Source organism: Octopus bimaculoides, chromosome 13 (genome assembly GCF_046866305.1).
Source record: "Octopus bimaculoides isolate indiv1 chromosome 13, ASM4686630v1, whole genome shotgun sequence".
In the NCBI taxonomy this organism is placed as follows: Eukaryota; Metazoa; Mollusca; class Cephalopoda; order Octopoda; family Octopodidae; genus Octopus; species Octopus bimaculoides.
This window is the reverse complement of record NC_142940.1, coordinates 59,691,694-59,713,886: the sequence shown is the minus strand read 5'-3', so window position 1 is coordinate 59,713,886 and position 22,193 is coordinate 59,691,694. Positions and strand designations below refer to the sequence as shown.

Below are 22,193 nucleotides of genomic sequence, written 5' to 3'. Positions count from 1 at the left end.
ATAAGCACCAATGCATAAAACTCTCAGACCTTGAGCCACTCTGCTAAACATTAATATATATATATATATATATATATATATATATATATATACGGGGAGGACCAAAAGTAGGTTTACAGTTATTCAACTATCTCTTTTGCATTTGTATATTAACAGTTTAGATCTTAATTATAAAAAAAAAATATGAAAACATTATTCTATGCTAATTTAGTTAATTTTGTTAAGCTCCCTTTTCAGTTTGTAAGACAGAAATTTAAATGTAATAAAGTGTTTTAAAAGAAATTTAAAGTGCCTACGTAATAACTGTAAACCTGTTTTTGGGCCACCCTGTATATGCACAAACACATAGGCACATTCACTCCACTGACACACATAATACACACACACACACACACACACATACATACATATTGTATTAAAATTTGTGTACATTTGTATTAAATATATCAGTGTTCACTCACAATAAAAGTATTACCGTGTTTGAGTTTACAAAATCAGACTGAATATAAATGTACACACTGTATTAGTGCACCTTTAATTAGATACACATAATATATATCATTTAACATATATAAATATACATATATACACATGTAAATGTCGAATATATACATATACATATATACATGTAAATGTCGAATATATATATATATATATACACATACACACAGACATAAATGTCGGATATATATGTGTGTGTGTGTGTGTGTGTGTGTGTAGTTTTATTTTACTTTCTGTTGTAAGATTTCTATGATACATATATGGATTCTTTGGTAAAATACTGAGATGGTCAACATTTGAGACAGTGTCTCTTCCAACATTGACCAATGACCAGATTTTATCTCATTAAATATAACAAATTTGAATAAATTGGTTTTTCTTCTTTTCCTCATTTTTTTTTTTTTTTCCATTTCTCTAGAACTTTCCAGGGAGCAACAAGATATGAGCTGCTAGATTTTCTTTTTCTTTTTTGACTTTTTTTTAAACAAGGACAAATTTTGGCTTCTGATCAGTGTCCTAGTGGTTCTGAACAATGACCAGAGCCTTGATTGTACTAGACTCTGATACTGTCCTGGTGATGCTAGCCACATATCTGTGGCCTGGAACTGCTGGACACAGACCAGTATGATCTGCAAAGTGATTGCTGGTCAAGTGACCACCAGCAGGTACTGGTCACTGACCAGTGTTCAGTAGGCAGTGCACGTCAAACAAGTGTTTCATGACATTTGACAATAAACACTTATCACTGACCCTGAGGGCGGTCAGTCAGTGGAAACTACCATGGCTCAAATTTACCATTCAAAAGGCTGACAGCCAGCAACCAGAAGATGGTACTGTCGGTGACCAGTTGAGGGTACTCCCCAGTGGTCAGTGGTTAAACAGAGAGCCAAATATAAACTGAACACTAGATATGACAGAGAGCGTCATGGAAATAGAAATGTGGTTTAATAGTTGTAGTTGATGTCGCTGGTGTGCGACAGAAGCAAGTTCTGACAGTCATCGTGTTTGATGGAGATCAGCTTGCTGTCGTTGAGGTGATTGATTGCCGGATTGTAGTCGACCTTCTTTGAACTTGGCAAATTACTGAGGCTGATGTTCATGTCTTTGAAAGCGTTGAGTAGGAAGATTCCGGCAATGATCGTCATGAAGCCACATATGTTGCCGATAATGTCCAACACAGCCATATTGACCCATTCCTTGAAGAGGATCAGTGAGGCGACCATCACTGAAGACGTGAACAGGACATAGTAAATGGGAGTGACCACTGCTGTGTTGAATGTATCTAATGATCGGTTGAGGTAGTTCAGCTGCAACACTATACAAGTGGCGACCACTATCACCAATAACCATGACAACCAGTTCAGCAAGATGTTCATCTCTCCAGACACGGTCTGCTTCATTGCCACGCCCAGCCCTTTGCAGCCCATCACGGTGAAAGTACCAAGCAGTGAGCAGATTCCAATGTAGAGAAAGACGTTTTTGTTACCATACTGAGGCACGTAGTAGATAACGAGAATAGTTGTGGTAAATGCCACCAAGGTTGCATAGATGAGAAACACTGCAAATAAACCAAACGAAAAGAGAAAAATAGAGAGATCATACAGAATTAGGGGTGTAAATACACATAAATAAGTAGTTCCTGACTACATGACTCAATTAGTCCCTAATTAACATTTATTAATTAATTGTTTGCAAAAATTATAAACAAGAGCCTCAAATTCTTGTTAGGTTCATTAGTCTTGGTGTGCCTGTTACTGATGAGATACAGCAATGTTGAAATACTGGGTGTCTCAGAATCCCTTATGCTAATGAATCATCGTAAAGTTGTTTGGTGACAAAACACAATAAACGATTAACATATTCGCATTCGAATGTGCAGGAAAGCATTGAGAACGAATACTACTGATGGCAGCTAATAGATTTCAATGACTTCAGTTACTGAGTCGTACTTATTTTTATTTATTGACCTTGAAAGGATGAAAAGCAAAGTCAACCTTGATGGCATTTGAACACAGAATAGAAAAGCAGAAGAAATGTCACTAATTAACAATAATAATAATACTGGTCATGCTTCAAGAACCATGTGGACGACTCTTGCAGTTCAAAGTAATAATGATGATTTGTATTTTTTTTTTTTTTTTGACGGAATACCAGCATAATCATCATTGTCTGGAACTGCAAGAGTTCTCCTCCTCCTCCTTCTCTTCCTCTGAAGGAAGACAGAAACTAACTTACCTGGTTGTCTGAGTTTTGCTTCTAGTTCTTCCATGCTAGCCACTTCCTGTTCTTTGGGTGAATGAATAACCATTATAGTGGAACCAAGAATTGCCAAAGTGCATCCAATCTTCCCCAATAGATTCAGGTGTTCCTTCAAAACCCTAGAAGCCAGCAATGCACTGTCAAATAAATAGAAATAGACAATCAACATACAATAAATAAAATCTGAAATATATATAAGTACAAACACACACACACACAAATTCTGGGCCTTGTACCTAGAGTAGAAAAGAATATTTTTGTTGACCTTTTGCGGCAACAAACAGATATGGCATGAATTTTCAGCTGGTGTCAGCCTATGGTGTGTAACTTTTCCCACAAGACAACATGAACTAAACACTGAAACCTAACATATTAGCTAATAATTTCTGCTACTGCTTACAACCATGATTTATGCCATTGTGTGGAACCTACTAACAGCTGATGAGTACACTGGGTTGTTGTGACTTAGCATTTAAACGGACCATATCCAGCCCAATTGTTCTACGTGTTTTATGTTCAAACTGGCCACATCTGGCCTCTCACACCTACCTGACAATGTCATTCAAATCATAGACAATCACATCATTGAAATCTCAAAGCTATGAGATAATGCAAGATTAATTTAAAACAATGAGAATACATAAGCATTACATTTGAGAGAGTAATCCGAATGCTAACTGGTTAAACCCTAAGTGAAAAAGTGAATGTGGTCCCAAATTACTCTCTGACATGAAAAAAAAATTCTTTGAAGCAAGTAATATTTGTTCTTACCTCACAAGTACACTCAGAGCCCCAAGAGGGGTGACAAGTGTTGCAGGTGCAAAAGCATATGCTGCAAAGTTTGCTATTTCACCAAGGGACACTGAAACGAAAAAAAAACAACAACATTAAAGTCAAGATCAGGATTATATGCGTACACACACACACACTGTAAATATTCCTGTTCACTAGGATCAAGTTTATCCAGCTACATGATACGGTATGGTCTGGCCAAGTAAGTCATCAGTTGAAATATGAAGTCCAATTCAATGATAAATTTTCAATTTCTTTCTTTCTACTCTCTGAGTTGAGAACCCCACTCCTACTATCAATAAATATTCCATTAATATTCTTAAACTTTCCTTCAAAGAATAACCTCAATCTAACACGTATGTATCTGAGAATAGAAACAAAAGAAAAGGTAAATAAAAACTGCATATGTTTCAAAGCTAAACAATGTAAGTTACATAACCTGTAACACACACAAAATCTGTTTAGCCAATCCTCAGATCTGATTACCTTTGGATTATTTATGTCGTGTGGAGATGACCTTTTGGATTGTACCACCCTATAACCACACACACACACAATTTGCTCACCTTTTTGCATTTTGAGATTTTGCTCTGGTACCTCCATCACTACCATTTTATCTTTTTCCCAGCTACTACCACTCTCCCTTATATAATACTGAGTATCGTGAAATGGAAATTGTACAGAAGCCTGTCATGTTTGTGTGCATGTGTGTGTATGTGCACATATGCAGTTAACAGTTCTGCAAAATAGGCTGACAGAATAATACCAGTTCTTAAAAAAAGCTACCCTCATATAGACTGAGGTTAATAAGAAGACCCCAAAATTACTTACTCAGTGTCATGCCAGCCCACCACAGCCATTCTCGTAGGTAACCATATCCACCCTGACCTGAAAATGATAAAAGATATTTACAGCTTATTTTACAACAAATGGTTCAAAATATTGGCTGTGTGTGTGCGTGTAAGTGTGTGTGTACGTCTTTCTCTAGTTTTCTTTCTGTCTTTTGCTTGCTTTGTCCGTCTGTCACTTTTTCTGAGGTTCCCTGCTTGCCTGCCCATCTAAATATATATATATATGTGTGTGTGTGTGTGTGTGTGTGTGTGTGTGAGGTGCAATGGCCCGGTGGTTAGGGCAGCGGACTTGTGGTTGTAGGATCGCAGTTTCAATTCCTAAACCAGGCGTTGTGAGTGTTTATTGAGTGAAAACACCTAAAGCTCCACGAGGCTCCGGCAAGGAGTGGGCGAACCCTGCTGTACTCTTTCACTACAACTTTCTCTCTCTCTCTCTCACACAGGATGTTTCTGTTGTACCCGTAATTCAAAAGGGCCAACCTTGTCACACTCTGTGTCATGCTGAATCCCCACCCCCACCCCGAGAACTGTTAAGGGTACATGCGTCTTTGGAGTGCTCAGCCACTTGTATGTTAATTTCACAAGCAGGCTGTTCTGTTGATTGGATCAACTGGAACCCATGTCATCGTAACTGACAGAGTGCCATGACACAACAATATATATATATATATATATATATATATATATATATATATACAAGATGTATCTCTTTCAGTTTCTATCTACCAAATCTACTCACAAAGTTTTAGTCAGCATGAGTAAAAAACACTTGCCCAAGTTGCCGTACAGTGGGACTGAACCCGGAACCGTGTGGTTGGAAAGTGAGATTCTTATCACACATCTATCTCCACAATAAGAATAAAACATAAAGAAACACAAACAAACAAACGCATCCAATCTGTCCCTGAATCTCCAATCAATAATAATGTCCTCTAACACAAGAATTTGTAACGAATGAAAACTGAGGTATCTCACCTGCTCTGGCATGGGTGGCAAGACGCAGCAGGCCAAGTTTCTTGAAGATGAAGCTGCTTCCAATGAAGAGACTCGAAGAAATGGCAAGAGTGAGGCCAATATAGAAGTCTCGGAGGTTGGCATCATTTCCCTCAACTACAGAATGACCAATCTGTGTTACCATGGTAACAATGGAGTTGTTCTGCAGTGGGTGAGTTTGGCTTGGATTGTGTGAAGGGTCAGACTTAGAGACATTGGTTAGACCTGGTCGTTTAGTATTATGGACTTTAAGATTAGATGACAGCTTTGAAGTGACAACCTGGAAAGAAACACAGAAAGGCACAAAATTATCATAGGTGGTTTTGTTGTTTTTGTTGTATAGCTTTATGTCCGCTTTAATCAAACACACCTTACAATTACAGACATTCCACCCATGTCCATCTCAGCATTTTTTCAGACACAATGTATCTAGGACTACAGTATTCAATGTTTTCTTCAGTTTATCTTTTACCAGTTCCTTGTTTCAGTTATTGGATAGCAGCCATGCTGGGGCAATACCTTAAATGGGCGGTGAGCTGGCAGAATCGTTAGCACACTGGGCGAACTGCTTAGTAATATTTCATTTGCTGTAACATTCTGAGTTCAAATTCCGTCGAGGTCGACTTTGCCTTTCATCCTTTTGGGTGTCGATAAATTAAGTACCAGTTGTGTACTGGGGTCAATGTAATTGGCTTAATCCCTTTGTTTGTCCCCTCTATGTTTAGCCCCTTGTGGGAAATAAAGAAATAAATACCTTAAATACCTTGATCAACCTGAGCTATAGTCAAAGACACTTGCCCATGGACCAAACCTGAACCCACATGGTTGCAAAATGAACTACCCCATTTACAACCTTACCACCACCACCACTGCCTGGTGCTAGGGTGTCTTAGTGATATCCACTGGTTTGCAAGCTCTTGGGAGGAGTGGGCAGAAGATAACTTCCTCTTTTCAGTATCTGAGAATCTGATGACAACTATGAGAATCTTCTTATGGTAATATATCTGTGACATGTAAGAGATTTCAAATTAACAAAAAACAAAAACAAAAAACTTGCCAAGCAAATACTACTGACTTGTTCATTCAGGAATTCTGAAGAGAAGGTCAAGGATATTTGTTGATTGTTGTGTAATTAACATTGCTTTACTATTGTGACGAAGACCACCAACAATAGCATTCACAGAAACAGCTGCAGTAGCAATAAAACTTGTTTTGGTGGAATTTCATTGAGATATGGAAATATTTGTTAGTGAAGTGACAATAGAGGCAAAGGTATGGCTGTGTGGTTAAGAAGCTGGCTTTGCAACCGCGTGGCTGCAGGTTCAACTGTTCAGCATTTTGAAAATGTGTCTTCTACTACAAACCTAAATAAATCAATGCGTTGTGAGTGAATGTGTTAGAGAGAAACCATTTATGAGCCTACACACATATATACATACAATCACACATACACATACATACAGAGGCACATATATACACAGACTCACATATATATGCACACACACACATATATATATGCACACACACACATATATATATGCACATACATATATATATACACATACATATGTATGCACTCACACACACATATGCACACACACACACACACATACACAGGCACATATATACACAGACTCACATATATATGCACACACACACATGGACACATATATCCACACACACATATACATACATATCATCATCATCATCATCATCATCGTTTAACGTCCGCTTTCCATGCTAGCATGGGTTGGACGATTTGACTGAGGACTGGTGAAACCGGATGGCAACACCAGGCTCCAGTCTAATTTGGCAGAGTTTCTACAGCTGGATGCCCTTCCTAACGCCAACCAATCAGAGAGTGTAGTGGGTGCTTTTACGTGTCACCCGCACGAAAACGGCCACGCTCGAAATGATGTCTTTTATGTGCCACCCGCACAAGCCAGTCCAGGGGCACTGGCAACGATCTCGCTCGAAAATCCTACGGGAGCCAGTCAGGCGGTACTGGCAACGGCCACGCTCAAAATGGTGCATCTCGTGTGCCACCCGCACAAGAACCAGTCCAGGGGCACTGGCAATGATCTTACTTGGCTTGCCGGGTCTTCTCACGCACAGCACATTTCCAAAGGTCTCGGTCAGTAGTCATCACCTCGGTGAGGCCCAATGTACGAAGGTCTTGCCTCACCACCTCAGCCCAGGTCTTCCTGGGCCTACCTCTTCCACGGGTTCCCTCAACTGTTAGGGTGTGGCACTTTTTCACGCAGCTATCCTCATCAATTCTCACTACATGTCCATACCAGCGCAATCATCTCTCTTGCACACCACAACTGATGCTTCTAATGTTCAGCTTTTCTCTCAAGATACTTACACTCTGACGGGTATTCACATTGACATTACACATCCAACGGAGCATACTGGCTTCATTCCTTGCGAGCTTACGTATGTCCTCAGCAGTTGCAGCCCATGTTTCACTGCCATGTAGCATGGCTGTTCGTACGCATGCGTCATACAGTCTGCCTTTTACTCTGAGTGAGAGTCCCTTTGTCGCCAGCAGGGGTAAGAGCTCTCTAAACTTTGCCCAGGCTATTCTTATTCTAGCAGCTACACTTTCAGCGCACCCACCCCCACTACTATCCTGGTCGCCCAGATAGCGGAAGCTATCGACTACCTCTAGTTTTTCACCCTGGAATGAGATAGAAGTTGTTTCCTGTTTGTTTACAGTCTTTATTGCACCTGAACATCTGCCACAAACAAAAACTAACTTGCTAGTTAACCTGCCTTTGATGTTGCTGCACCTCTTATGTGTCCATAGCTTGCACCGGGTACATCTTATAGAGTTACTACCTACTCCTTTTCTACATACTGAGCAGGGCCATCTACCTGAAGGGGTTTGTGTTTTATCTACCTTCCTACTTATTAGGATTTTGGTTTTAGCTAGGTTGACTCTAAGGCCCTTCAATTCTAGACTTTGCTTCCACACCTGAAACTTCTCCTCTAGTTCTGATAGTGACTCCGCAATTAGGGCAAGGTCATCAGCATAGAGGAGCTCCCAGGGGCAACCTGTCTTGAACTCCTCTGTGATTGCCTGGAGGACGGAACCTTGGTGGACCCCTACCTCTACCCGGAATTCATTGCTGTACTCATTTCCAACCCTCACCTTACTGGCAGCATCTCTGTACATGGCTCGCACAGCTCTCACTAACCATTCTTCTATCCCAAGTTTCCTCATTGACCACCAGATAAGGGATCGGGGGACCCTGTCATAGGCTTTCTCCATGTCAACGAAAGCCAGGTACAGAGGTTTATCCTTAGCTAGGTATTTCTCCTGCAACTGTCTCACTAGAAATAAGGCATCAGTAGTGCTTTTACCTGGCACAAACCCAAACTGCATCTCATCTAAATTGATTCGCTCCCTAATTAGTTGGGCTATGACCCTCTCTGTAACTTTCATAACCTGATCTAACAGCTTGATGCCTCTGTAATTATTTGTATCTAAAGCGTCACCTTTACCTTTGTAGCAGTTGACTATGATGCTGCTACACCAGTCATTGGGTATGACTCCTTCGTGTATCACCTGGTTCGTAATACGGGTGACTAGGCTATAGCCAACACTGCCAGATATATCCAACCTATGCCAGTATGGAAAGCAGACGTTAAACAATGATGATGATGATGATGATGATGATGATATACATGTGTGTGTATATATATTATGTATGTATATGCGTATGTGTGTGTTTGTCTGTGCTTGTCACTCCTGCCCCATCCCCGAGTACTTGACAACATGTGTGGTTTGTTTACATTCTTGCAACTTAGCAGTTTGAGAAAAAGAGACCAACAGAATAAGTACCACACTTAAAAAGAAGTAATGGAATCAATTAGTTCAAGGTGGTGCCCCAGCATGGTCGCAGTGCAATGACTGAAATAAGTAAAAGATAAAAGACAAGTGGTGTGTTTGTGTGAGTGTGTCTGTGTGAGGGGGTATGTGTGTGTGGGGGGTCTGTGTTTGTGTGTGTGTTTAGTGCATGTGTATGTGTGGTGCGCGTGTGTCTTTGTGGTGCGTGTGTGTGTGGTGTATGTGTGTATAGGTAAGTTGTGTATGCGTGTGCATGTGTCTCGGTTTATATGTGTCTGGGTTTCTTTGTGTATGTGTGTTTGGTGTGTGTGAAAGAGAGAGAGAGAGAGAATTTGTGTGTGACAAAGTAGTAGTTCGTACATTAATAGTATTTATTCTATTCGTTTTTGTTTTTTTTATTGTCGTAACCTATTTTGGAGATGAAAGCAACCACAAAGGAAACTTATACAAAGATAGCTGTGACACTTGATACTAAATCATTGCAATACTTTAAGAAGAAAGTTGAATAACACAGTATCAACCCTCGACAAGGTCGACTTTGCCTTTCATCCTTTCAGGGCCGATAAACTAAGTACCAGTTGTGTACTGGGATCAATCTAATCGACTGGCTCCCCTCCCCAAAAAATTTCGGGCCCTGTGCCTAGAGTAGAAAATAATAAACCCTATGACAATGTAGTATGTTGCCTACTACATATAACAATATGTTGTACAAATCCTATATGGAGAATTTTGTACACACACATATATGGGGGGGGGGGCTGAAAGGTTCCTGACTTTGGGTGAAAGAAAATACAGGAGGATCAATTAATTATGATTTTATTAATAAAATAAGAAAAAAAACTATTTCCCCTTCTGATTCACACACTTACTGCAACAGTCCTTCAGTTTTTCTAAGTCCTATGAAAGAACCCGGAAGGTTGTGTCTCCAACCAGACCTTTCACAATACTATTAAAGCTAGGAACTTTTCACCACTCCCTCATTATATATATATATATATCATCATCATCATCATCATCGTCGTCGTCGTTTAACATCTGCTTTCCATGCTAGCGTGGGTTGGACTTATATATAATATATATATATATATATATTCACCTGACTGGCTCTTGTGCCAGTGGATCGTAAAAAGCACCATCCGAACGTGGCCGATGCCAGTGCCCCCTGACTGGTTCCCCTACCGGTGGCATGTAAAAAGCACTATCTGAATGTAATCGATGCCAGGCCTGCCTAACTGGCTCCTGTGTCAGTGACACATAAAAAGCACCCACTACACTCTAAGAGTGTTGACGTTAGGAAGTGCACCCAGTTGTAGAAACACTGGAGAAACAGATTGGAGCCTGGTGCAGCCGCTGGCTTTCCAGCCCTCAGTGGTTCAGCAAAAGGAACCGATAGAATAAGTACCCAGGTCTATTCATTCAACTAAAAGTTCTTCAAGGCAGTGCCCCACAGGTATGATGGGCTTCTTTCAGTTTCCCCCTACGAAATCCACCCACAAGAGTTTAGTCAGCCCATGGCTATAGTAAAAGACACTTGAGCAAGGTGCCATGCAGTGGGACTGAACCCTTTTTGGTCCAGTTGGGAAGCATACATGCATTGGTTGAATAAGTTATTCAGTTACACTTTGGTCTTAGTCAATTTGAACTTCACAATACAACTTTCCCTCTGAGTACTGAGAAATTGTAAATATTCCACAGTTATTTTTAACCCTGTCATGTTGTATTTCCGCTATAGTAGGAATAGTTTCAATGTCATTCTCAGCCAGGTTGCCGTTAAAACAGTAATGGACAACACGTATAGAGAAGATAGATAAGATACTAAAATTAGACAAACAATCATGTTGCAGTTTTGTTTACAAGTGTGTGTATATCACTCATTGTTAATGGGGTCATCACCCCTCCCCATAACTGCTGTTTACTTTTGTTTTTTATTGAGAAAATACACCCTGGATTTATTCCTTGTTACCTAACAAATATGGTAGTTTGAAAGGCATGTGGCTGTTATTCTCCTGAACTCTTTTGTGATTCTGTTTGCCATTAGTTTGCCTGCAGCCATTACTCTCGAGTTTTATATGCAAGAATTTACTTCTTTGTTCAGGAGCTGATTGCCGTCTTCCACACGTACAAGCTTGTCCTTTCAGGTGATGGTGCCATGTAAAAAGCACTGGTGGTGGTGCCACATAAAAAGCACTGGTGGTGGTGCCACATAAAAATTACTGGTGCTCATCGTTTAACGTCCGCTTTCCATGTTAGCATGGGTTGCACGATTTGACTGGGGATTGGTGAACCAGATGGCTACACCAGACTCCAATCTGATTTGGCAGAGTTTCTACAGCTGGATGCCCTTCCTAACGCCAACCACTCAGAGAGTGTAGTGGGTGCTTTTCCGTGCCACCCGCACGAAGGCCAGTCAGGAGGTACTGGCAACGGCCACACTCAAAATGGTGTATTTTTACATGCCACCTGCACAAGAGCCAGTCCAGGGGCACTGGCAACGATCTCATAAAAATTACTGGTGATGGTACCACGTAAAAAGCACTGGTAAAGTGCCATGTAAAAAGCACCCAGTAAAGGCTGTAAAGTGGTTGGTGTTGGAATGGGCATCAAGCTGTAGAAACCATGCCAAAGGAGACGATGGAACCTGGTGCAGCTCCTGGCCTTGCCAGCCCCTGTCAAACCATCCAACCCACGCCAATATGGAAAACAGATACTAAATAATAACAACGATGATGATGATGATGATGATCTGGTCCTTGAGTGTCTGTAGCAGATCTACTCTGTTACAAGAATTCAAACCAAGTCTCATGTCTAAAGATAACTCGTACCAGTTTGAATCACTTGACCTGCTACAAATAGCAGCCAAATATCCTCCAGATCACACTTTAAAAATGTGAAAGATATGTTGAGTAATGTAGTCCAACATATACTCAGTATAACAGGAACAGAAGAAAAAAATGGGATCAGTAAGTTTGGAATGCTCTCATGCTCAAAGGGGTCCCCAATAAGGGAGCTAAGCAGAAGCAAAACAAAAGTTGACAAGGGAACTTCTAGTGTTCCTCAACCATTTTTCATCTATGGACCCCTTTGAACCCTGCTTTAATCGGATGGGCCCCTTAAAGTCATTTAATGTTTAAAGAAATCCTGTTACATTTTTAGAATGAAATATTATTAGGAACTCTATTGAAAAAAAAATTTTAATATTTTGTGTTTCGTGAGAAATATAACCAATTTATGGTACGTAAATTTTAACAACAAAATCTTACATGGAGCTTCCCACCCCCACCCCACAAAATCTTATATGGATTCCAGTTGAGAACCACTGTTCACTGTTCTACATGATCACTAGACCTGTGAGAAATAGTAGCCAAATCTCTCGCAAATCATAGCCCCACTGCTGTCTTAAAAGAAAAAAAAAAAAAAAAAAAAAAAAGAGACAATAGGTAATCAAATATAAAAAAAAATATAGAAGAATCAAGGTTGGAACGTCTTTGACCATAAGGTCTGCAGGACCAGAGTTGACCAAAGGCTAAACAAGAACAAAATAAAAAATATATATACAACTTACTGTTCCTGGTAAAACCATAATGCTCGATATACAGAAAGGCCATAAGTCATAAGTGTTTTTGTATAAATAAATATACATACATGTATGTATGTGTGTATATATATATATATATATATATATATCGATACAGTAAGGGACAAGTAAAAAGCACTGCAATAGTTTAGATGTGTGAGATTGAATAAAGGAAGTGGAATCTATAGTTATTTAATAAGAAAAAAGAGATAAGATCGATATGTCAGAGACTGACAACAGCTGGTTGGTCTGTGAAAACTATATTTATATACAAGGCATGCTATCAATTGAGAGCGACTGCTGTCTGTTTATTTCTAGATATTTCAATTGTCCTACTTGTCACAATGTATCACCGTCAGCAGAATGTAGTTCTCACAATGAACTGGTTTCATGGACTATGACAAATAAAAGTTGACTAAAAAAATTACCTTTCTACCTGTACCTGTACTTGTTGTACTCATTACTCATTTACACCTTACTGACAATACCTTGATACAAGCCTCATATGGCTCTCAGCAGTTATTTGCCTACTCCAAGTTTCCACGTTAACCACAAGATCACAGAGCAAGGGACCTGTTCAAAGGGCTTCTTCAGACCAACAACTGCTAAATACAGTGGCTTATTTTTTTTTTTGCGCCCTTTTCAAGCCTAGCCAGGTTCATGGGCCGGGTTTCCCGGTTTCTATGGCGTATGTGTTCCCCCCAGCTGGACGGGATGCCAGTCCATCGCAGCGTAACTCAAGAAACAGGAAGAAAGAGTGAGAAAAAGTTGGAGCAAAAGAGTACAACAGGGGTCGCCACCATCCCCTGCCAGAGCCTCGTGGAGCTTTAGGTGTTTTCGCTCAATAAACACACACAACGCCCGATCTGGGAATTGAAACCACAATCCTACGACCGCGAGTACTCTGCCCTAACCACTGGGCCATTGCGCCTCCACTAAATACAGTGGCTTAGTTTTAACTAAATAGTTCTACTGTAGTTGCTTCACAGGGAAAACGGACATTAATAAATAATTCTGTTTGGCACAAAACTAACCTTCCTCTTACTTAAGCTAAATTCTTTTCTTAATTGTGCCATAATTCTTCCTGTAACTTTCATGACCTGGTACATCTTTTCTGTCTTTCAATACTATTCCCTCCAATTGGCGGGGCTCTGTCCAGTAAGTTACTTGGTGAATTCTATGCTGCTGGTGCCACATAAAAACCACTCAGACCACGTTGTATTCTTAAGACACGTTATTTCATGTTGCTCCTTTTTGCTTAGCTTTAGAAATGAGTTGCGACGTCACTGGTGCCAAGCTGTATCAGCCCCTTTGCCTTTCCCTTGGATAACATCAGTGGCGTGGCGAAGAGACGCTAGTAAGCATGGGTGACTGCTCATCTTGCATAAATAACCTTACCTCCAAGGGGAACTTTCTAGGTGCAAACCCATGGTCATTCATGACCAAAGGGAGTGGTCTTCACACTTTTACTCTTTACACTCTGCACAAACTGATGAATTTTCTCCCCATTTCTCCACAGTGCCGCCTCGACTGGCTTCCGTGCCAGTGGCACGTAAAAAGCACCCACTACACTCTTGGAGTGGTTGGTGTTAGGAAGGGCATCCAGCTGTAGAAACATTGCCAGATCAGATTGGGGACTGGTGCAGCCTCCTGGTTCCCAATCGAATCGTCCAACCCATGTGTGTGTGTGTGTGTGTGTGTGTGCGTGTGCGCGCGCGCGTTGGCGAGTAGTTGCGTGTGTGTGTGCGTGCGTGTGTTGCAGAAGTGTTACATTTCTGCAAATCTTAGTGTAATGTGAAATTCCAAAACATGGAAACTATTTTCCCATCGGCTTCTCCGTTATGCAACAGAGAAATCGAAAAGAAAAATAGACTTTGCCAAAACAAAATTCCCGAAAGCTTCAAGACTCCAGAACACGACCCCTTACGTCATGACTGATGACAACGTGAGCGCGCGCGCATTTGTGTGTGTGTGTGTGTGTGTGTGGGTGTGTGTGTGTGTCATCGTGCTTTTACTCGCCTCTCTCTTCCCTCCTCATAGTAGCAAGCGATAGAATGTTCAGCAGAGTTATTTCCCTTCGTATTCTAATTTTTTTTTTTTTTTTTTAATGCTAAAACTTTGGAACCAGACCAATATAAAAAGGGATTTTTCTAACGAAGGAACACACACACAAACACACAATTAAAATAATAAATTACTGAGGTTTATAATTAGCACACCGGGCAAAAATACTTAGCGGTATTTCGTTCGTCTTTACGTTCTGAGTTCAAATTCCGCCGAGGTCGACTTTTACCTTTCATCTTTCCGGGGTCGACAAAATAAGTAACAGTTGAACACTGGGTCGATGTAAATGACTTACTCCCTCCCACAAAATTCCCGACCCTGTGCCTGTAATAGAAAGGGGTATTATTATTGTTATTATTATCAGGCGAAGGTAAAGAATACGCACACCACACGCTTTCGGGGGTTAGGGTTACGCCGAAAATGGGTGGTGCACGTATTCTTTACCCCCGTCTATAATTATAATAATGATTATTATTGTTGTTGCTGTTTCTGTTGTTAAGTCGGCGAGCTGGCAGAAACGTTAGCACGCCGGGCGAAATGTTTCGCGGTATTTTGTCTGTCTTTACGTTCTGAGTTCAAATTCCGCCGAGGTCGACTTTGCCTTTCAGCCTTTCGGGGTCGATAAATTAAGTACTTAGCCTTGTGCCTAGAGTAGAAAAGATTAATCTCAATTTTCCACTCATACTCGTGGACAACATTATACAATGTCAGTGATTCTCTTCGACAATTATGCAGTGAAGTCTATGCTCTGTCTGAGGGTGTCATCAAAATAATTAAAATAATATTAATCATGGAGCTAATGATATCTCTTCATCATGGCATATTTTCTCCAATCACGTTTTTGGACACTCCCTGCATTAAATGCGTTGACACAAACTGTGTGGTTCCCAAGTTCACTTCACAAGCGCATGGTTTCAGATTCAGTCCCACTGTGTGACACCTTCGTTACGATTCTTCAACTATAACCCCAAGATGACCAAAGCCATGTGAGTGGGTTCCATAGAGAAAGAGAGAGAGAGTCTAACAATAGTTTTCGTTCACATCATCGTCTGTACGTTCATTTTTCCATGATGGCATGGGTTGTATGAGACATCAACCTTACTCGTTTGCATGTTAGATATTTAACTCCACTAGTCCTCATATGTTGGACTGCCAAGCTATGGAACATGCAAGGTGGCCCCAAAACAGGTTTACAGTTATCGCGTAGACACTTTAAATTTCTTTTAAAACATTTTATTACATCGAAATTTCTATCTTACAAACTGCAAAGAGAGCTTGACAAAATTAAACTAAATTAGCACAGAATAATGCTTTCATATTTCTTTTATAATTAAGATCTAAACTTAATATATGAATGCGAAAGAGATAGTTGATTAACTGTAAACCTACTTTTGGGCCACCCTGTACAATTTACGCGAGACAGACATTACTGTCGTCAAAAGTGTCAATGTGAAAGCACAGAGAGACAGACAGACACACACACACACACATACACACACGTGTGCACGCAACTAGGCTTCTGTATAATTTCTACCTACCAGATTTCATTTACAAGATTTTGGTCAATCTGAGACCATAGTAGAGAACAAGTTGTCCAATGTATCATGCAGTGGAATTGAACCATAAACCACATAGTTGCAATATAAACTTCTGAAATCAAACAGCCATGCCAACACTTTTATAACAAGAATGAACTACTTCAGCTCCAATAAGCTACCAAGCCTCCTCCCTTCCTCAACACACATCAAGTGTGACAGACTGGCATTTTAAAACACATTTGAAAAGTCATTATCTCTGAAGCATGAGCAGCCATCCAGTATGGAACACACTTGAACTTCGTACAGGGGTCAACAACTGATTGGAACTGAAGTAGTTTCTGTTTCGAAACAAGAGGTGATTTTTTGCAGGCTGTGTGCATGTGTGTGTGTGTGTGTGTGTGTGTGTGTGTGCGTGCGCGCTTTTTAGATGAGTCATTAAAGCAATTTTGGAGCTGTGTGCATTAGTGGTTACGATCGTAAAATTGTGGTTTCAAATCCTGGACTGGGTGATGCATTGTGTTCTCAAGCAAAACATTGCGTTTCACAGTGCTCTAGTAAAAATGAGTTATCTGATGATGGACTAGCGTCTCATCCAGGGAAGAATATATACACGAGAGAAAACAGGAAACAGACCCCTATTTTCCTTACAGAGTAACGTGGACTAACCCTTAAAGTAATAGGGTGGAGGCACAAGGCTTAGTGTTTAGGGTGTTGCACTCACGAGCATATGGATCAATAACATATGTCAAAATCCATTTGTCTAATCCATGCTAGAACGGAAATTGGACATAAAATGAAACGATATGTATATATTCTTTTATTTGTTTCAGTCATTTGACTATGGCCATGCTGGAGCACCGCCTTTAGTCAAACAAATCGAATCCAGGACTTATTCTTTGTAAGCTTAGTACTTGTTCTATCGGTCTCTTTTGCCGATCTCCTAAGTTATGGGGACGTAAACACACCAACATCGGTCGTCAAGCGATAGTGGTCAAGACAAACACAGACACGCAAACATATACATATATATATATATATATATATATATATATATATATATGACAGGCTTCTTTCAGTTTCCGTTTATCAAATCCACTCACAAGGCTTTGGTTGGCCTGAGGCTATAGTAGAAGACACTTACCTAAGGTACCACACAGTGGGACTGAACCCAGAACCATGTGGTAAAGATCAACAAATATCACTGAATATACACTGTATTACAATAAGAGCTATTTAATATTTTCTTGCATTGAGATATGTGGTTAATCAGGTTTTATAATGCACCCAGTGACTCCAAGCAATCTTCAAGATCAAGATTGCTTGATAGCTGAAAGCATGTTATAAAAGAACTACTTAACCATGTGTCTTAACAGCGAGAGAATATTAGTAACCCTTAGTTCACTCTGTAATGTGGTTGGTTGGCATTAGGAAGAGCATCCAGCTGTAAAAACCAAGCCAAAACAGACAATGGGGTTTGGTGCAGTTCTCTAGATTGCCAGCTCTTGTCAATCCATGCCAACATCAAAGATGAACATTAAATGATGACAATGATGATATACCATATTTTAACATGTATAAGGAACCCTTTTTTGTCAAAAATTCGGTTAAAAAAATATGGGAATTCCTTATACATGGATAGTATCATAATTCCTTACAAAACCCTTTTTTCCAAATTTTAAGCCAAAAGAATTAGGGGGCTCCTTATACACGTTAAAATACAGTATATTTTGGGTGTACAGTCAGATGTACAACTGCTACTGTTGAGTTTAGAGATCGACGTGGATCATCTTACTACCAGTGTAGTGGTTTGGTTACTAATTGGTAGTATTACTAGTTACGAAATGCAAAGCAAATGTAGGAGGAAATTAGGATAAACAAGTTTATGGCATGACAAGTTCCCAATGATATAAACTTGTTTTTCTCATAATTTCTCATTTGTGTGCCCTGTATAAATGCATATGACACAGATATGTGAGGGAACAATAAGCAGGTGTAATATTTTGATACTCAGAAACATCATCATCATTATCATCATCATTGTTTAACGTCTGCTTTCCATGCTAGCATGGGTTGGACGATTTGACTGAGGACTGGTGAACCGGATGGCTGCACCAGGAACCAATCTGATCTGGCAGAGTTTCTACAGCTGGATGCCCTTCCTAACGCCAGCCACTCAGAGTGTGTAGTGGGTGCTTTTACGTGCCACCGGCATGAGGGCCAGTCAGGCGGTACTGGCAACGGCCACGCTCAAAATGGTGTATTTTACATGTCACCTGCACAGGAGCCAGTCCAGTGGCACTGGCAACAATCTCGCTCAAATGTCTTTTCATGTGCCACTGGCACAAGTGCCAGGAAGGCGAATGCTGGTAACGATCACGCTCAAATGGTGCTATTTACGTGCCACTGACAAAAACAGGTTTGTAAACAACAAACAGGTGTATTAGTTTAACGCTTGGGAAGGTGAGAAAGTCTTTTACATTTCGAGCCTATGCTCTTCAACAGAAAGGAACACGAGAAAATAAACAGAGAGAGAATAAAATATATATATATATACATATATATACATAAATGGCGGTGCCCCAGCATGGCCACAGCTCATGAGCTGAAACTGGATAAATGAAATATAGAATATATATACATACATATTGGAAATATGCAGTGCATGAGAAGACCCGGCAAGCCAAGTGAGACCATAATCTGAGGCTTCTGCCAAGAGTGTAGTCAGCCCACCTATGCGTACCTTTCTTTCATTGGACACTAAACTCTGTTTGGGAAGACCTGTTGAGGCAAATGAAATCGATCCAAATTCGACGACTGGCACCCATGCCAACCTCTCCTTCATTGGACACTAACTTGGATTGCAAAGACCTGTTGGGGCAAGTGAAATCGAAATCGTGATTGAACCAAATTCAATGACTGGCACCTGTGCCAGTGGAGCTCTAAGAGCACCATGCAAGCATGATCGTTGCCAGAGCAGCTGTCTGACTTCCATGCCAGTGGCACGTAAATAGCACCATTTGAGCATGATCATTACCAGCATTGCTTTGGTGGCACATGAAAAAATATTCAAGCGAGGTCGTTGCCAGTCCCGCTGGATTGGCTCCTGTGTAGGTGGCATGTAAAAAACACCATTTTGAACATGGCCGTTGCCAGTACCGCCTGACTGGCCTTCGTGCCGGTGGCACGTAAAAGCACCCACTACACTCTTGGAGTGGTTGGCGTTAGGAAGGGCATCCAGCTGTAGAAACTCTGCCAAATCAGATTGGAGCCTGGTGTAGCCACCTGGTCCACCAGTCCTCAGTCAAATCGTCCAACCCATGCTAGCATGGAAAGCGGACGTTAAACGATGATGATGATAAAACTTGTAGGTGTGCTTAACATCAAAGTTCAGATTATTAAACAAACGCTGAGTGATGCATCATTAATTAATTAACATACACCAATGTATACGCTTTGAGCCATTTCGCTTGCCAGTCTCTCATAAAAGAAAAGTAAAAAATGATGAAATATATAAGTTAGTGATGAAGGAGAGTGTGATGAATGCACAGATAGGGAAGAAGTGAAAAACGGAAACGATGGTGGGAACAATAGTTTCGGTAACTGTAAAGTTATGTGTATGCATATGGGTGTATAAATGTGAGTGTTGGCGTGAGTAGAGAACATGTTTGCCAGTGTACAAATGTGAGATGAAAAGCTGTGTTAGAGAGGACGTTTATGGAGTGAGAGAATGTTGGGGTAGTTCTCAGGGGTACGGAGTTCCTGTAATTTTCAGCTTACGGTGTGGATAACGGTTAAGTGTGTCTGGTCCAGCCTCTCGGAAGTTATGATACTGATGGTTCTTGATGCCCATTTCAATCGCTGGAATTTTATATATATTAAGGAGTGCCTATATATGGTTGAGATCAATGCTAAATGGGTAGGTCGATTGACAGCAGAATAAATAGAGAGAGAGAGAGAGAAGAATAGGGTAAAGGTATGTGAAATACTGAGTGCGCGCGCACGGACATGGTTGAACGAGTATTTAGATATCTATGTGAACATAAGTTTCTATACATGCCGAGGACTGTTTAGTTTATTCTAACCATTACCACGCTGAAGCAACATACGTACATACAAACATATGTACGTACGTACAAATACACATGAATGTCTATAGATATATACTGGTATATAAGCGTGAGGGTCTCTCTGTATAAATGAGGCATCTATTATTTTAACAAAGGGATATAACACACACACAAAAGAAAACTACCAATAACATATGAAATAAAAAAGAGAGAGAGAGAAAGATGAGAATAGTTTGAGAGAAAAAAAGACAAAAAGATGATGAAACAATGAGAATAATAGAAACTATAATAATAATAATTGTTCTCTACTTACATTGTTTGGTCGACATCTGTCAGAACTTTGAATATGAGGAATATGATGGCTTTTCAAAAAATTACTTTACGACCGATGCTCCTGCTGGGCGGGTCTGGTGGAAGTCACAGAAACAATAGGTTATTAGAACAAATGTGTCATGTGCATGAGAGTGTAACAAAAACATAGGATGTGTATGAGGATGTTAGATTTGATTATTAGCAGGCCGTGGATGGGTGTTTGTGACACTTGTGTGTAATGATGTGAATGAGTGTATATTTGTGTCTCTGTGTGGGTGTGAATGTCGATGGGGGTGAGTATGAAGTGATTAAAGCCGGTGCGTTATTAATGATGTCATTCTTGGTGATTCGGTGTTCAATGAAATCATGTACCTCGTGTGTTCCCTTTTCGTGTTGTTTTAATCTGTTAGGGAAGGCAAAACGGATATAAATACGGACGTGGATAGGTAGATCGACAAACACACAAATATATAAATAGACAGCAAATTATACACATATATATATATCTAAACAGAAGGTAGGTAGACACGATCAGGTAGTCGGATAGATACACAATGATGGTCAGATACACAAACAGGTAGTTAGACCGTTAGCTAGCTTAATCGAATAGATGGATAAACAGATAGATATGGTGGATAGATAATTAAATAGTATTTAATATTATAATTATATAATACAATACAATACATCAAAGATGACCTTGTGAAGTTATATAGGATAAACGTCTTTGTATACTTTTTTAATTTCGATCAATATTCTTGGCAAGCCGACAAAGAAACGTTGATATACTTGTTATCTACATTTAGAAACGGTGTATATGTATTCTATAATCACTAATGTGTGTGTATATTCACACTCATATATGTAAGTACACACACACACATCACTTTAATTAGGAACTAAGCATCAATACGAACACATCATCATCATCATCACAACCTCGCTGTCAACATTTTGCGTCACAGAGAGACATCCTAGAACACAGACACACTCCACTCCTTGGCCCCACAGTCATGCTGTCTCAGCGTTTTCTTTTGCTACTGCCCCTTGGGGTTGTATAGTTTTGTACTTTCTGCGCTCGTACAGCACTCTTCCTTTCCTTGCGCAATTTTTTGTCCGATTTCCAGAGCAGAACACCACACTAACCACTACATCCAATCCTTTTTTTCCCCGCCACCGCCTCCCCGAACGTCGGTCCTCCGGAATCTCCTACTTGTAGCATGTGAAAAGTATCATCTGAACATGGCCGATGCCAGTGCCGCCTGACTGGCTCCCATGCTGGTGGCATGTAAAACGCACTCACTACACTCTCGGAGTGGCTGGCATTAGGAAGGGCATCCAGCTGTAGAAACACTGCCAGATCAGATTGGAGCCTGGTGCAGCCTC

The 22,193-nt window shown here is 40.4% G+C and overlaps 1 protein-coding gene across 2 annotated transcripts; it reads right to left on the bottom strand.

Moving 5' to 3' along the window:
* Nucleotides 1-955: 955 nt before the first annotated feature.
* LOC106876696 (magnesium transporter NIPA2) lies at nucleotides 956-21,093 on the bottom strand. 2 transcript variants are annotated; one of them, XM_014925357.3, is made up of 6 exons: nucleotides 20,809-21,093; nucleotides 5,379-5,676; nucleotides 4,384-4,440; nucleotides 3,532-3,622; nucleotides 2,737-2,897; nucleotides 956-2,059 (listed from the first exon to the last, which is right to left on the bottom strand). In XM_014925357.3, exons 2-6 carry the CDS (start codon nucleotides 5,539-5,541, stop codon nucleotides 1,446-1,448), a joined length of 1,086 nt encoding a protein of 361 aa, XP_014780843.1. In that variant the 5' UTR covers nucleotides 5,542-5,676; nucleotides 20,809-21,093; the 3' UTR covers nucleotides 956-1,445. The 2 variants fall into 2 exon arrangements, with proteins under 2 accessions (XP_014780843.1, XP_014780842.1); XM_014925356.3 differs by lacking the exon at nucleotides 20,809-21,093 and adding an exon at nucleotides 12,815-13,432.
* Nucleotides 21,094-22,193: the final 1,100 nt, after the last annotated feature.